Source organism: Silene latifolia, chromosome 4 (assembly GCF_048544455.1).
Source record: "Silene latifolia isolate original U9 population chromosome 4, ASM4854445v1, whole genome shotgun sequence".
Classification (NCBI taxonomy): domain Eukaryota; kingdom Viridiplantae; phylum Streptophyta; class Magnoliopsida; order Caryophyllales; family Caryophyllaceae; genus Silene; species Silene latifolia.
In genome coordinates, this window is record NC_133529.1 from 14,716,364 (window position 1) to 14,734,579 (window position 18,216).

At 39.3% G+C, this 18,216-nt stretch overlaps 1 protein-coding gene across 1 annotated transcript; it reads right to left on the reverse strand.

Annotated features, from left to right (window-relative positions):
- Positions 1 to 10,150: 10,150 nt before the first annotated feature.
- On the reverse strand, positions 10,151 to 16,918 carry LOC141653069 (G-type lectin S-receptor-like serine/threonine-protein kinase At4g03230). Its single transcript, XM_074460711.1, has 10 exons — positions 16,518 to 16,918; positions 13,806 to 16,425; positions 12,725 to 13,225; positions 12,337 to 12,444; positions 12,061 to 12,197; positions 11,538 to 11,748; positions 11,212 to 11,449; positions 10,959 to 11,109; positions 10,446 to 10,758; positions 10,151 to 10,335 (listed from the first exon to the last, which is right to left on the reverse strand). Exons 2-9 carry the CDS (start codon positions 15,202 to 15,204, stop codon positions 10,450 to 10,452), a joined length of 3,054 nt encoding a protein of 1,017 aa, XP_074316812.1. The 5' UTR covers positions 15,205 to 16,425; positions 16,518 to 16,918; the 3' UTR covers positions 10,151 to 10,335; positions 10,446 to 10,449.
- Between the last annotated feature and the right edge of the window lie 1,298 nt (positions 16,919 to 18,216).

Below are 18,216 nucleotides of genomic sequence, written 5' to 3' on the forward strand. Positions count from 1 at the left end.
ACCTCATCGGTTTTGCTAGTGGAGCCGTATGAACGACTTGTTGAGCCTTGATATCCTCGACCTACCGTTTTGGACAAGAGCCCTTTACGGATGTCATCTTCAATCCTTGTTCCTAGTACAGTTAAGTCCTGGAAACTTTTGATGTTTTGGTATCTCAAATGATTGGCATAAATGAGTTTGAGATTATCCACGAATTTCTCCACAAGGGTAGCCTCATCCGGGCGTTCAACTAGTTGGGTACTAGTCTTCCTCCACCTACTTAGGAAGTCGGTGAATCCTTCCTTGTCATTTTGGGTAAGAACCTCTAGAGTGTTTGGATCTCAGCATTATCCGCATATTGCTTAGCAAATCCGATCGCGGCGTCTTCCCAAGTAGCGATCTTCTTATGATCTAGGGAGTAGAACCATTGCTTTGGGATGGTGTCGAGAGATGAAGGAAATATCCTTAAGAACATCTCGGGTTTGATGCCTTTGATAGACATGTAATCTTTGAAGGCACTGATGTGGTTCAAAGGGTTCTCGTGCCCCTTGAATTTAGGGATATCCGTCATATTGAAGTTGGTTGGCAATTTGGCATTGACGGCCTCATACTTGCGATTATTCTCCCTATAAATGTCATCCCCCTTAAGGTACATCAATTGCTCCTCTAAGTATCGGAGTCTTTTCTCAGCTACAGTCATTCCCATGAGAGGATTTTCATCCCTGGATTCATCCGCGGAGTCACCTATTACTTCACTTTCATGGGGAGGCAACCTCCCCTCTACGGCATAGATTCGGCCCTCGATGATCTCAAGGCGATCATGGACTTGGTCTTGGGTAACTTGGATTTGGGCTAGCGCGGCTAGGATTCGATCATTACCATCTTGAAGTTGGTGGAGGTTTGTTTCACTGGATCCGGGCATCTTGAAAACTGGATAAGAGACTGATGACGAATCAAAACACGATCGACCATTCTAACACACTTGCTAAAAGAAGAAATGTTTTGACTCGTGAAGTGGGTGTGTGCCACTTGTGTTGAGTGAGCTTTGAAGAAAGACAAAGATTTTGAAAATGTGTATCCTAGTCAACTATAGTGTAGTTGTAGGAGTGGACTCGAAGTGAGGTTTTGAAATGGGCTTGTGGCCCGAATTTTGACTCGACAAACGGACAGAGTTTCGACTGGGTTTTGCGCTAATCGATGTCCTTTTTTCGAAATTTTGATTAAACGAGGGTTTTGGTTTTTGCAAAATCGTCATGGTTTTGTTTAGAAATGGTGATCACGCAAGGTACAAACATTCATACAAGCATTATAACGGGATGCTGAGTGCATTTAAAAGGGTTTTGGTTTAAAGGGTGGGTTGCCATACCGAACCATCAAACCCGAAGTCTGTGGAGAGGCTCGTACCAAACAAGAGTAAGGCCGATTCCTAGTCCATTTCCTCAAGTAGTGAAGGCCCTTGATACAAACAAGAGTAAGCATCATGGTATGGATGACGTCAATCGCTATCCATCCTTAGGCCCAAATAAGAATTAGGACCGTTTAGACGGGACGATTGGTCGAATGGGTTGGGTTGGGCCTAGGAAGGCCGAATAAACGATCTAGGAAGACCGAGTTATGAAAACCGACAATTGTCTTGTACAAATTATTCCCTAACCTTGTTCAAGTTTCACCCTTGGCTACACGTAAGTGTATTATCCCCAGCGGAGTCGCCAAACTGTGGACAGCGGGGGCCCACGGGGGCGCTTGGGAGAGAAGAAGAACAAGCGTTTGCATTTTTGTTGGAGTCGCCACCAATTTTTATGGGAAATTGGAACCGTTCGAATACCTCGTGTCATGTCAAGACACAAAGTAGAGACATGAACATTAAGCAATCGTTACCCTTAGCATTCTATGTCTAGAATGACTCTCGTGGATGCCAATGAACACGGGTGTTCACGGAGATCTGGAGTAAGGGGTGATGGTGCGTATTAGGAAGCTCTTTTGATCGAACACCTAATCCCGCCCGCCTCGATAGCGGCCTCTACTAATTATTAGGGAAGTTATTCGTACTCGATATATCGTCGGCTATATGCATGCAATGCAACATCCAAGTTTTAATCCTAACATGTGAGAATTAGGCTATGTCGGTGAACAATTAATTTAGCATACAATTATTGTCAAAGTAGGGATTTAATGCTCAATTACATGTGAAAACATACAAATGATACAAGAAATATGATAAATACAATAGGAAAATTACGATAATGAAAATTACAATAATTACAATGGAATAAGCGATTTATGTCGAAAATACCTTTAAAACGGATAATTTGAGAAAAAGAATGAATCAACGAACAAAACAGAAGGTGATAATACGAGTAATAGTAAATTGATACGTAAGCTAATTAAACCATGTCAGGCAACAACGGACTTCAGAGGCAAAATTCAACCCGGAACAGGCGCAACAGAGCTGCGACTCTTGGAATAGGCGCAGCAGTTGCTGCGTCTGTTCCTGACCTGAATTATGGCTGTGAAGCCGGAATTGCGCGTTGTTAATACTCGTTGGTGAATTTAATGATTGATTAAATTATTTACTCGGATGAAAGTGATTAATGGATTAATTACATGTGATTGAGGGTCATGAAAGCGATAAAACATGGATGAGACGGAATATTACAAATTAATTACATGAACAAACGATTAATTAATGACATGGGCGAATGAAATAAACTAAACATGATGAATTAATGACAAATCAATGACGAATATGTGAATAAACAGATGAAAATATATCAAAGGATCGAATTACAGAAACTCAATATGAACAAATCGAATTTCTAAAACTCGGATTGAATTTAATGACGAAAACCCGCAAATATTGATTACTTGGGATTTAAGTCGAATTTAATGATAAATTACGTGCTAATGAATGATAAACAATATACATGTGAATTATTATGATATTACGACGCAGAATTAACAAACAAACGAAAACAAATAAGAATTTGACGAATTACGAGGACGAAGGAAGAAGAAAGAAGCGAGAAGCTGCAGCGACCTCACGAAGAGGCGCAGCAGGGCTGCGCTCCTTCAAGAGGCGCGGCGATTCTTTGCGTCCTTTCTCAACGTCATCTCACCGGAAATCCGTAAAAAAGGGTTTTAGACAAGGTTTTATAAATCGGTTTTAACAAGGTATTTTCGACATAAACCTTACAATTGATGATTATACAAAAAGTAAATAACAATAAATAAAGAGAGATTTACACCCTTAGACTTACATGTTTGACGAAACGAGAAGGACTAAGATATCGATTAGTGATGCTCGACGCGAATGTAAAGAAAGTGCCCTCGTAAGAGGAAAATGATTAGATTAATTATGTTGATTGATGTGGAGTTGGTCAAATTGGTCGGTCATGCAAACGAGGCTGGTACTCAGAAGGATCCGAGCTTACGTGGTCGAAAGATCAAACACGTAGGCGCCAAAAAGTAAGAACAAAGGTCTAGAATGCAAAGGGAGAAGAGAAGGGCGGACACTCGCGTGAGAAATATGAGGAGCGAAGGCTCCTATTTATACTAATCACGTGGAGGAAATAGGGTTTCGGAGAGTCTTTGGAAGTGAATCTCGGAAAGATATGAAAAAATACGAAAAATACGCAGAAAGGACCTGGGAAGAGGCGCAGCAGCCACTGTGTCTCTTGGAAGAGGCGCAGCACCTGCTGCGTCTGTTCCCAAGTGGTTTCCTCCTGCGGAAGAAAGATTTCCGTGTTTAAGTTATGGTAGGACGGAATAATATGGTTTTCCTTAATATTTTATACGAATATAACGGGAAATTGTTTACCAAAGGATAAAGATTGTGAAATATTTATAAAAATATGGAATAGAAACATCCGGAACATTCCAGAACATTCTGACTCGGGATTTGACATTTATCAGAAAATGAAGACGGTTTTAGGCCCGGACTCCAAATGTACTCTAATTACTGTCAAAACGACCGTATCGGCACGTAGATGACAACTAAGAGGTAGACATTAATATTTGAGCAATCACTTGACGATAAACTTATGAACTGTCACAAATCGTTCCGCGTAGCAAACATGCGGCCCAATCATCACCGGGTGGTTTGCGGGAGGTGCAGAAATGAGGTATCTACAATCACTTAGACCGTATCTTATTTAATCAAATTATAATGAGATACGTAAATATTACTTCCAAAATCGTCCGTCAATTTTAAGTAATTTAATCAACCCATATCGTCATACGATCAATTAAATAATCAATTAAGAGTGTTACCCTTTAGGTATGACCTAAGGGGATCAACTGACCACCACCGTCGCACGACAGTAATGTCAAACTCTAGTCAGCCAATCATTACCGATATGTGTCGACCAGTTGACAGTAAAATATTACTTCCCAATTGTATTCTTTAAAATGAGACTTAAACATGTGATCATCATGATCGACAGTTGTGATCGCATTATTGTCGGAGGACACATATTCCAACAATACGTATAATAGGACTGTTTTATATAAGCAGAACTGAAGAGTTTAGGATTCTAAGTAGCTAAGAGGGGGAGAGGGAGAATTAGATACTATTTTAAAATTCAACTTAGTCTTTATGGTATCACGAAAGCCTGAGGAGATTACTGAAGTTTGGGAGCGATAGTTGTTCTGACTGTTACTTGATTGTCTTAGCTAGTGAAGTAAGAGCTACAGACCATAAGTAACAGTATTCAGGACTGTTACTAACAAAACCGTAAATGAGGAACGAGTAAGTAAATTGCAGCGGAATTAAAAGCGAAGAGAGATCAAAACAACGGTTTTTGAATTGGTTCGGCCAACACTCTAAGGGCCACGTCCAATCTTTTTTTATTAATAAGTGAAGCGGTCTACTCCAACTACTTAAGACACTTATAATAAAACGACCAACAACCTACTCCGGTTGCGACACGAGTTCTAAGACTACTCTGTCTAGGAACTCGACACTCTAACTAGAATGTTTACAAGACCAAGTTTCCTCAAACCGATTCTTTAAAAGAATTGAGAAGGACAACTTATTGGTACAAACGATTTTAAATGATAGAGTACATTATTATGAAGTAACCGTGGTAATGACTGTGACTCTTGAAGACTTAGAAGATTTTTGCAAAGAAAAAAGCTTTGAGTTCTTAAAATTGATTTTGCAAAATACTTTGATTTCTCAGGTAAAAATTTTACTTTGAAAGTGAAGGGAGGTGTTCCTTTTATAGAGGAAAACCGAGAGGAAGCAAACTAGGGTTTTAAGCCAAGATTTTTGGTCATGTGACAAAAGTATTGACCTTCCCAAATTAGCACAAAAAAGGCTTCCTTCTAAGAAGCATAAAGGAGAAAAGAAGGCTTGTAATTATCCTTAAATGTCTTTATATTTTTCAGAAACAAAGTGAAGAAGACATTCACAAGAGGACAACTCTTGAGCATAGAAGGAAAGAGCCAAACTTTGTTTCATAAAAGCCAAAGAAAAGTTGTAGCATTAAAGAGGAACACTTTTGAAGTGCAAATTACAATATCTTTTCAAAGACCACCTTTCTAATATTTCAAGTTTAAAACTTCTTTTAAAACTGATGTATAAAAGCCCATTTTGATAGAAAGTGAAATATCGAAAATGAAAGACTTGCTTCAAGTGTGACAGATCAAAAGTGACAGTCACGCACACTATTACCAGTGAGAGTAACGGTAGGCTTGACTGTTACCATTGCAAGTATTCTACTCTTACATCTTTACATTAGTTGACATAAACGACTCTAAGTCTTGGGTAGCAAACGATTGAAGATTCTTGATTAAGATTTGCAAATTGATCGATTAAGCTTGAAATGGAAAACTAAGAAAGCACAAGTTAAATGAGAACCCAACAAGAACAAGCTCGTGACGTGTTCACACCCGACACAAATGAGAATTTGTGATCTTCATGTAGTCAGTTATTTGTGATCAAGTTTGTCTTGCTTGTGATGGGGGTGAACACGTCACAAGCTTGCGACGAGAGATAAAGGGACACTCCCACTTGTCGCTCCCACTTGCAAGTTTGTCTCACGTCACAAGCTTGTGATGTATTCACACCCCTCACAAATGAGAATTTATGACCTTTTTTTTTTGGGAAAAATTGTAAGTATTATAAAAATATAAGGCACCCATACAAATTTGTTCAGTCACTATTTTGCACTAACAGTATTACATTCATCCCATACAAAGCATTTCCAACCAATCATGTACTCTTCCAATTGTTGTCTTGATTGTATTCCCACGTATTCTCATAACAATCTCACTCTTACATTTGGGAACCAGCACACGGGGTTGTGGCACTAACCCTTCAATCCTGTACTTGTTCCTGCTTAGCCAGATTTGGTAACACAAGCTAGCCACTGCCACAACTATCACCTGCTTTACCACCAGTAAACGTGATCTGTACTTTACCCACCACTTGATAATATCTTGCTTGGGCAATTGGATCATCACCCAATCCTGCATCAAAGCCAAACATCTAGAGTTGAATGTGCATTGAAAAAACAGATGATCAATGGATTCAGCGGCAACACCACACATATAGCAAACATTTGTCTGAGTAATCCCCATCTTCACAAGTCTGACCATAGTGAGAAGCCTCCTATGAGCTATCAGCCAGATATTGAATTTATGCCTTGGAATGATTAAGGAGTTACTGATTCAGGGGTGCCAGTCCTTTATAGTCCCTTCCTCAACAAGCCACTGGTAGCCCTTTTTGATCTCATAAGCAACTGTTCCCTGAGTCAGGAAGAAAGGCTTCATAGTCTCCTTCACCCAACAAATCTTTTTCCAAGCCCAGCTAGCCCCAACACCAGGTTTATAATCAAACCAATTCTGATGCTTGATATAAACAACATGTATCCAGCGTACCCACAAGTGGTCAGTTTTGAGGGCAAGCCACCATACATACTTAGCAACAGCTGCCACATTCCACCAGTGAAGATGTTTCAAACCAAGCCCTCCATTTTTGGTGGTTTGACAAATCTGTTCCCATGAAATCAATGCTGGACTCCCTTTACATTCATTACCATGCCATAAAAATTTCCTGCACATAGCTTCAATACTGTTGATAATGGTCTTTGGAAGGATAAAAATGCGGCCCCAATAATTATGCAGTGTGCTAAGAACAGATTTGATGAGCACAACTCTCCCAGCATAGGAGAGCTTCCTTGCACCCAATCCTTGGATCCTAGCACCAATTTTCTCAATGAGACATTGTCAATCATCCACCCCAAGCCTCTTAGGAGTGATATTCACTCCCAAATACTTAAAGGGAACCTTGCCCCTTCTCATTCCAGAGAGTCTTTCCAGCATAACCATGGTACTCTCCTCAACACCATTAGTCCATTACTATACATATTTGACTTGCTTGGGTTCATATTCAACCCAGAAGCTTGGGAGAAAGTTTTAAAAGCTCTCAACAAAAGCAACACAGATTGTCTATCCCCTCTACAAAACATGATCAAATCATCTGCAAAACACAAGTGACTTAAATTGACCCTCTTGCAAAAAGGGTGGAATCTGAACTCATGTCTTAGCTGAACCCATTCAATTAATCTACTCATGTACTCAAGGCAGATTGTGAAAAGCAGAGGGGAAAAGGGGGTCCCCCTGTCTTAACCCCCTCTTGCCTTGAAAATACCCAAACAGGTTGCCATTAAGGGATATGGAATAGGAAGTAGTGGACACACACTGCATAATCAGTTGCACAATATGAGAAGGAAAATTCAAGGCTTCTAACATCTCTTGCAAGAAGGACCATTCAATACTATCATAAGCTTTTTGTAAGTCAACTTTCATCAAGATTCTAGGTGAAGCTTTACAATTATGTTAATTTAGTGTGTGGTATACATCCCACAGTAATGTGAACAGCCGTTCTCTCTCTAAAATCCTCTCTCCCTAAAAATCCCCAAAAAACCCACAAAACCTAAATCTTGCTCCGCTACAGCCGCCACCCACCCATCTTTCCTTCCTTCTCCGCAATCCTTCCGCCGGAGATGTGGCTATGTCTTAGCCCATCTCCGGGAACCTTCACTCCCCATCAATTAACACACTTTTAACCAATTTTGAGGTTTCCTTTCCGGGATTTGGCCTTTCTCTTGCTTGTGGTTTTGATCGATGAACTTTCCGGCTTTCCACCTTTATCCTTTGTTGTCGTCGCTCCCTGTGATGCCATCGTCGGTGCTCTTCCATTGTTGTGTTCCCTTTTGGTTCGGTTTTCATCTGCTTGTTGGGCAGCGGGTTGTCGCAGTATCCTTGAGTTCGTGTCCCTCCGACTCCTCGTCCTGTCGCCGAAAACCTTGCATGCATCCGAGGGAGAGGTTCTGTCCTCCGATCTTGTTGTGTTTGTCTATGAGCATAGCTCATCGGGTTGGTTAGCAACCGATTGGTGATCCCCCCATTTCCCCCACCAATCGGTCTCTAGCCCTTGTTGTGTCTGTCTTTGAGTTTTGCTTTCGGGTCAGTTTGGGACCGATTGGTGATCCCCCCATTTCCCCCACTTATCGGTCCTTTGTCCGTTTGTCTCTTTCGTCTTGTTGGTTGGTTTTTGCATGTAAGGCGGTGGTCCTGGGAGGATTTGTTTGGTGATTTTGGTGTCCTTTGTTTTTCTGTGGTGTTTACTGGACTGTCGGGTTGTGTTTGTTGAGTCCGTCTGAGTGGCATCTTTGGTCAGTGATTCGGTCCGTCTTTCTTTGTCTTCTCGTCTCTGGGTGTTGTGGATAGTGCTGGAGTTTGTTTGGTTTTTTTTGTTTGCTGTTCCCGGTTGGTTTGGTCTCTTGTTGGGCGAAGTGTGTTAGTTTGTCTGGTTGTGTCGGTTGGATTGTGTGGGTACGGGTTGGTTTATGGTGTTGGGTGGGCTGGATGTGGTGGTTTCCTAACATTTCAAATGTTGTCCCTTTGCCTTTTGTTTCTTTTGCATTTCCTAATAACCTCCTCCTATAGGAGTCTTGGTCGTCTCTTTGGTGGTAAGTCAAGTCCCTGTTACGGTGTTGGTGCTGAGGTGCTTCTGTCTGTGAGGGTTCGTGTCTCACATTGCATGTTGGATTTCTCGGTCCGTCTGTCCTACGATCAATGGGTGCGATCTCTAAGGTGTAGGAGATTTATCTCCGTCGAGGGCAGACTTCGTCTTGCCTCTCATCTTTTCTTTCTACGGTCTTTTCGCAAGAGCGTAAGTACATCTTGTTATCGTCAATCCGGCGTCAGTATGTTTCGACGGTCTTTGGAGGTCTTCTGTGTTAATGATGATGATACCAGCGTTCGTGACCAAGATGTCGTCCCGTGCCATTCTACCATCGTTTATCTTGCTTATCTTAATATCGCATCTTTTCTTTTATATAAATGTTATGTTATCTCGTTGTATGACTTTGTAGTGCTAGATCTGGTTGTTAAGTGTCTGGTGCTACCTAGTCGAGTAGCTTACTCTGTATTATTTACAATAATGTAAGTTATTCAACCTTCTGTCAAAAAAAAAAAAAAAAAAAAAAAAAAAAAAAAAGATTCTAGGTGAACAGGTCTTCCTCTTATACATCTTGATCAGGTCTTGGGTAAGTAAAATATTCCCAACAATGTCTCTTCCCTTCACAAAAGCACTTTGAGAGTGACTTATGATATCAAGCAGGATGGGGCTAAACCTATTACAAATAACCTTAGCAACACATTTATAAATTGTGTTGCAGCACGCTATTGGCCTAAATTGAAGGACACTCTCAGGAACATCAATATTTTTGGGATAAGTGTAAGAATTTATGACCTTTGATATCGGTGTACTAGCTATATAGTATGATAGTTTGTAAACTAGCTATACATGCTCTGACGAAGGAAAACATGCTCTCAACTCTCGAGCATCTCTCACTAGTTTCATACTAGAGTATACGTTTGAGCTTTCTATGCTGTCATGCTCTCAGATAACGGTCTTATAAAAGAGTTGTTTTCCTAACGTGTCGCATTTCAAATCGAAATAAAACATCACTGGAATTTGTGAAATGACCAAAATTGACATGAAATGTTCACTTGATGAAAACGCATCCTTAATAGATGGAAGCATGGTATCGACTGTCCTTACAAGTTACAACCGTGACAAAATATAAGAGTTTTATACATAATACACCATAATTACCCACACTAGCAGTAGTTTGTATAATATAACGCGTGTGTAATAAAATCGTGATATATACAACAGTTTTTTTTTTTGAATTTTGTACAAACTATTGCTTTAATCTTATTTAATCCAATTAATACACAAACTTAGAAACTCAGCATTGCTTTTGCCCATTGCAAAACTCTTAAGATCCGCCACTGCTTCAGATCTTGAGACTTAAATGAGTATTTGTTTCGTTCGGTCACCTGTATATATTACAAACCAATTAGTCTAATCTTACTGTACTTTTCCATAGTAGTACGAAGATGGAATGGTAATGATCATAAGCAAGCTAGAGCCCTACTATGTGACTTACCGAGTTATCGTCCTAATGTGGATACTGTTAAAGACACGTCATTTAAGCTCAAATCGACTGCACTAGAAGACGAGGTGGCCTCAAGGGGTGGCTTTCGAGTACCAAAAGCAGGCTGTTTTGGTGACGGAAGACTTGCATTTTCACTGCTGAGCATGAGGACAACGGTTGACATGGTAGGACGGTCGTTAGGATCTTCTTGTACACACAACAACGCTATTTGAATACACTTCAACACTTCCGAAATATTGCATGATTTTCTCAGTGTTAACTCCGGCAACTCCATTCCTCTATCTTCACTCCACAGCTTCCAGGCCTAAACCCACATTTTAATCAGATTATAGGTAAGATAAATCCCTCTAAAGACCGTCCTCAGAAGTCATAGCGTTAAATTTGGGCTGTGATACTGCTTCATCACAGCTTTGTAATGTTTTTTCAAGGTTTGGCAACGAAAGTTAAATAAGGACAAAATAATTGGGATGGAGAGTTTAGAAGCAGAACTTTATTGACACTTACATGTCCTAGCAAACTTAGACCATGCTCATATATGAAGATCCTTGAATTTCTTCTACCACTAATGGTCTCCAACACAACCACGCCAAAGCTGAAAACATCGGATTTGATAGAAAAGATCCCTTCATAGGCGTACTCTGGAGACATGTACCCGCTGCAGCATGGAAAATTTGTCAGTATGAAAATGACGAGAATGTTAACTAAAACTAAGAGGCTTGAGTTTCAGTAGGAACTAGGAAGTAGAGGTATTTCATACTATGTGCCAACAACCCTTTTCGTGTTTGACTCTGTCTGTTTCCCTTCAACAATCCTTGCTATGCCGAAGTCTGAAATTTTGGGATTGAGGTCGTCATCAAGCAAGACATTGCTTGGTTTCAGATCTCGATGGATGATTCTCAGTCTTGAGTCTTGATGGAGGTATAGAAGGCCTCGAGCAATTCCAGATATGATGTCAAACCGCTTCTCCCAATCCAAGTTCCCAGATAAAGTTTCATCTTTTCGGAAATGGTACGCATAACTTAAATGTTAATAATGCAAGGCAAATGGTCTTAACTCTTAAGCAAAGCTGAAAATGAGACTAACCAAATAAACAAGCGTCTAGACTTCCATTTGGCATGTATTCATAGACCAAGATCTTCTCGTCTGCCTTCACACAATATCCTAACAGTCTTACAAGGTTTCGGTGCTGAAGTTTGGCAATCAGCACAACCTCAGTCCGAAATTCCTCAGCGCCTTGCACTGATACACTAGAGAGCCTCTTAACAGCGATTTCCTGTCCATCTGGAAGGGATCCCTGAATGTATTGTGCATTTGTGCCCACATAATAACAGGTCATCTAACTTTTAGAGGAAACAGATAAGAAATACTAGGTCCCTCAATATTTACTGTCCTTACTTTACTTTCGTGGTCGACTGATGTCTGACCATTAATTTCTCCTACCACATGTAGAGGTATAATTTACTGTCATGTTTGATTTATCAGTACCACATTTTTTTGGAGAAGTTTTTAAAATAATATTATGAGAAAACAAGCGACAATGTCGACATCTCATTTGACCACCAAAAGAACAATTTAAATGGGAAGAAGTAAAAGATGCAAGTATTACTTTGTATACAGAACCAAAGCCTCCTGTTCCAAGCTTATTTTCATCTGCAAACTTATTTGTAGCAGATAATATGCTTTCCCAGGCGAAAAAAGGCAAGTCTATTGGTTCACTATTATCTCCCATGAGCTCAACAGAACCTGAAAAGAAGTTAGAATTACTGAGTGGGGATTGTAGATTGATTGGGAAGAACTCTATAAATTGCATTACCTTCCGGTCTTTCATACATATTATGTAACAAAAAGTTAAACATGTATAATGAAAAGTTATCCAAGTTACCTGTTTCTCGGGCAGTTCTTCTTTTTCGGTAAATGAACACCATGCCCCCGAAAAGAACAATTGCTAGCGCAGCAGCTACGCAAGCAATCAGAACCTTGACAGAAGCAACTTAAAATGGGAGAAAAGGGAGATTGTTTGTGTTATGATCAACTCCCGAATAAAAAACAGAAGATAAAATATCTATTACATTACATTGTTAGTATCACCATTTTTATCTTAATTAACACCACAAAGAAATCAGTATATGACTGACAAATATATTGGACTGAGAATTCCTATAGATTAAATATCGGATGATGTACAGTTCAAATTCAAGCCATTTAATAATGAAAATGTGTACCAGAACAGTAAGATTATAATCTATAGAACATTCTCATTAAGTACTCACCTTTTTTACATTTCAAATTCAAGCCATCCCAATCAAAGTTTGATGCACAAAGACACCTCTTTTTACCACTTTTTGCGGTCTTGCAAGTAGTATGGGGCCAATCACGACAATCTGAGGACGAAGTGCAGGCAGGTTCAAGTGGTGATTGCCAACCAATCTCAAGTTCAATCAAAGGCTGGTCAATATCCATTGAAGGTTGATTGCTAACAACAGTGCAGTTCCTGACGTGGAATGGGGAAGACGACATGTTTAACATAACCATCGACTCTACAGTTTTACCGTCACAGCTATTGTCATTACCAACTTGGATGGAAAATGTTTCCGTCTCTTGAGTGATTACAGTAACAATGAATTTGCCGATGGAAGTTGAGAAAACAACCTGGCCAGTCGCAGTATTACAGTGAAAATGGAAGTATGAAGGATCCCCACAATTTGAAGCTGTGCTGAGAGGATAGGGGATACTATAAGTCCCACAAGGGTTACAGTCTCTTGAAGTTAGAGCTGCCATATATGAAAAAAAAAAAAAGAAAAAATCAGAATTTGCTTAGGATTTACATCAAATTGTTGAAGGAATACCCAATTACCCATGTAATTAACTACTTTCAAAAATCAACAAGTTTTGATCAAGTCTACTTCTGGTATTACCAATGTTTGTTTAGGCAAGTATTGAAGCTTACTAAAGAACAACAATCCTTGGTAAGATTCTGAACAAAATCGTCGAGAAGAACGACTTAATCAAGTTAAAAACAACTTTCAGCCAAGTTGGGAACAAGCCTGTACATATCATTCGGACAATCATTCTATAATGACTACTCAGTTCTGTTTTCATTGAAATTAATTGCTTGAACCTGATTTCCCCTGTTTTAGAGCTTAGTACCGGAAAAAGTAAGCCAACAATCTTTGATTATAGGTGGAACGGCTGGAAGGAGGGAACCTGGATACATTTTCCGGTGAACCCAATTTACTATCCAAACAAGGATAATTGACTATTTATTCATCCAAACAATAGGCAAGTGTTATCCTCTTGCAAGCCAGTAAGCCAACAATCTTTGATTATAGTTGCACGAATAAAGAAATATACCTACGGCAGAGTGTGTGGTGCGAACGTGAAGGGTAAGCCCTCCAGCATACTCCTCTTGCAACCCAGTAAGCTTAGTGGACTTCCATAACTTGCAACTGCCTTCAGTGCCTGTTCCAGTGAGATTGGCATTATCACTAGAGTAAGCTATACAGTCGCAATCTCCGAGGCATTCAGTCATACAGTCCACTGCAGAGTTCTCAAAATTCCAAAGCCCAACGTTCATCATGGGTAATGTCAAAAACATGTCGTCAACATCTGGCTTTCTCCCACACGATTGTGATTTCGACATACATCCACTTGAATGGTCTCCGAAATCCCAGTTTGGCGGGTCGACAGGCGTGAATCCTGGCAAGCACTTGCATAGTAATCTATTATAGCTATTACAAATGCCAAAATACCCACACACATTGTATAAACTGCACCCATCTTTTGGCTCAAACCACTTCAAGGACCAACCAGCTGAATTATCTCTTTCCCATAGCTGGACATGTCCAGTAAAGTTCATGACCAATCTTGTAAGGATATGCGCAGTTTTTTCACCGTTCAATAAGCCAATTAACTTTTTTTGTATCTGGTTTTCAAGGGGTTCTGTATTTTCCCAGTCAGGTACCCCTATTTTATTGTTAATAATAATAAGGTCAGTTAGTTCTTGGTCTAGCTGTAATATAAAATCTCCAGCCGCTGGTGAATGTTGACTTTGCCAGGATCTCAGAACGTTTCCATTTGCAACCATTCCTGGAAGAAATGTATCAGTTGGTTGATCAAAGCTTCGCCATCTGGGCATTAATGGACCTCTTGGTTCAAGAGTCAAGTCACCATCATCACCTAGACATAGTTTTGTCGAATTGAATCTGGGCAAGTGTTGTGTGCTGTTTCCGCCATGTTCACTCAGAATGCTTTTCGATGAAATATTACTGTAATGGCGGACTGAATTGGGAGAAGTCGAGTTAGGATCGCTCGACCAGTAGATTGTACCAGTTTTTTTTAGCAGCACATTACTCTCTTGTACTATAAGAGAGGCATCAGATTCGTGCAAAGGGTTATCCCTATTAGCAACCCATACGACTGTCTTCATGCTCGTATCAGTTCCATACCATATGCCTAAATACCAGTTTTTGCCAGAGCCTCCACCAGGGGTGAAGAATCCAAGCTCAAATACATTTCCTGGAGACGACAGGATGGTGCTATTAGTACTAATGTCGTTGGTGATCCAAGAACCTTGTTCTAAGCAATTACTGCTGGCGTTGCATCGTTGTATTGGCTTTGAAAACAAGAGCACATGTAATAAAATGAATGAGAAGAGATTACTTGTAGACATTGTGGATCTCTGAGGACTCCAAATATTTATTTCCATTGACGAAAATATCACAAAAATACTCCAGAGATCAACGACAGCCATCAAAATGGAAGGTATTGAGACTAGCTCATACACTATTTCTAGTCCTATATTGTGTTACAGGAAGCCACAGAATAATCATGTGGTCTCAAAAAGAGTTTTGACTAATCTGACATTATAGGCTTAGCAGAAATGCCTCTACAGGCACACTCGTGGACAACTTAGACACCCCACCATATATATTTACTCCAAACTTTTTATCGGACAGACGTTTTACCATGAAATTTATGTTTTAAATTGTTTCACTCAGATCAGCCATTTGTCATTTATGCTTTTACGCTAATTTGTAACCTGCATGCCTCTACAAATTGTGCTGTGTGACACATTTTCATCACATAGATTAGTTATCGGAGTTGGGAAACGTCATATATACATGAGGAGACACAGACAACAAGATGGAATGTTGAATTTTAATGGCATATAATGTCTACACAAACAGTGAGCTTAAATTCTAAATTCATGGACACAGTCACACTGACCAACACAGCAATGAAAATTATCAAAGTGCCAGTTACCTATCTAACTGGTCATTTATCAGATTCGAGTCCAATGACTAGTAGTTCAGTAAAGTTTAAGTTGTCAAAAACTTCGTGGTTGAAAAGGGTGGAATTTTCTATTGGGGTCAATTTTTGACTAGTTCACTTACAGAGCGAGATAAAGTGATTAGACATGTGCGGATACTAATCAAATACTAGTAAGCACATAAACTGGTAAACAAAAGTGCACACACATAAGTTAACATTTTAATGGTAAGTGGGGTTACTAAAGTTTATCTCTATTAGATGACCAAGAAGTCATTTGGAAAAGTCATGCACATATAATAGTCGGAAAGTTGGAATATCAATGTCGCAAATTTTGTACCACCAATTTCGCAAGCACGTAGATAATGTAGGGTATTGCATCATCTATTCCTCAGAATCTCAGATCAATAAACATATAATGAATATCAGTATACTGGTTTTGTATACTGTATGCAAATAATGCAATTATGCATCTGTAAATGTGATGACAGTAGAAGTGCTCATAGTTTACAGCAGGTCGAGCATTAACTGTGAGAAATCCTGCAAGAAGACAATCTCAACCAAAAGCTTAAGCTGATGGTCGAATCCCAATCAACGGTTTTATATGCTGATATTAACTACTGAACGAACGAACTATGAACAATCAAAATGTACCTTCATACTGAAGATCCGGCAGCTTCAGTCATACTGCAATTATTTGCACCTGAACATATTTAACAGCTTCAATTAGGTCCAATTACTGTATTAGCACGTGTATCGTAGACGTAGACGAGTTAAGTAGAATTAAAAATGCACCTTCAAATAGCAAGGAGAGACTATTATTAACCAATATCACAAATGCTCTTTTCCTACTGCATTTTTGTTAACATTCCACTCCAACATATAATCATGACAGTATCTGCGGATCGAGTTCTCGAGTTTATTTCGCCTTCGTAAGATTAGATCCTTTGATTTCCATCTTTTCAACAGTAGTTTTAGTATCTCAGTAATTTCGTCAAACATTTGGTGTGCATAATTGTCCCACGCCATTTTAACTAAATGTACTAAAGCATTTTCAGAGCTGATTTCAGTCCTAAATATTCATTCAATTCTTCACCCAATTTATGAGGATTTGATCAATTGAAGATGGAATTTCTGATTTCTTAGCTAAATCAAACATTTTTTTTGGTGCAATAAATCAAACATCCTTGAAGAGTGATTGGCAATTCCTTTCTTACCTAAGACGGCTTGATAAGGGTGGGCCGTGGGGGTGGCGATCAGGTAACTCGGGTCGGTCATGGTTCGGGTATTATACGCGGCGAGGCGAATACTTGCTGTATCCATTGGGATTGGATTGGAGGGAGTACGTAATTTTGAAGTTTTAGTATAAGATTAGACTAATCACAATGAGCACAATTACCTTATTATGTAGGTCTAGTCTTATTATAGGAGGGCCTTATATAGCGGTTGATAGACCCGGTAAACTTGACGAACCGAATAACCTCAACGTGTAACCGAACGGACATGGAAGCGAAGACCCGAGCTTGACACGTAACTTGAATTGCCTCGACCTTGAACGAATATTATTTTACATTGGCCAATAGCCTAAATAACTTGCTAATAACATACTTGAAAATGATCCCGACCCCACCCAGAGCCAAAAGAGCTGGACCCGACCTAATCGAATCCATAACATAAATATGATTTGACCCGTCATGAACCCGACCTAATTGACCCGTTTGCAGAGGTCTAAATGTTGGGTGGGTTTGAGGAGCATAGAGGATGTAGGCTATTGGGTCATATCTTGGGTTAGCCCAACCAAAAGGAAAAGAGTAGAATGAACCCAGTATGTAGAAAATACTCTTATTTGTCTGACCCAATTAGAAACAAAGACCCATCGCTCCGATATGGCTAGAAAGCCCAACTCAAAAGAGAATACTAAACTGAATTTCACAGCTCGTGTATAAGACTGATCCAAAAAGAGAAGCCCAAAGATAATATTTAATTTAATTCATATTTTAATTTTATTTTAACAACATGGCATTTTATGATAAAAACTAACATATTTAAATATACAAGTTATTAATATAAAATTTTAGGTTATCAACATAAAATATTTTTTTTTACAAGTCTATTAACTAATTTTTTTCATTCTTTTGGTTATTTGATTTAAAAAAAGGAGTTATAAGTTAATTATTTTGGCTTTTAAGTTATGGGGTGGTCTTATGCTATAAAATAGTCCTGTAGAACAATTTGTCATTGAATGGACTTTAGCCTAGTACTCTCCAAGTCTCCATTAAGCACAAATACATGTGTACCAAAAAAAAAATTAAGCACAAATATATGGTTAATTATATGAATTTCATTGTCATCGAGTACATGACAATATTTTTAGTCATCAAATTGCATTGTATTAACATCCTTAAATATAAAACGTGTACCCGTATTGACAATTTTTTCCTCGCAAGGTAAATACTCGTATACAGCTAAAAAAAACGGTCGTTTGGTTGCATAT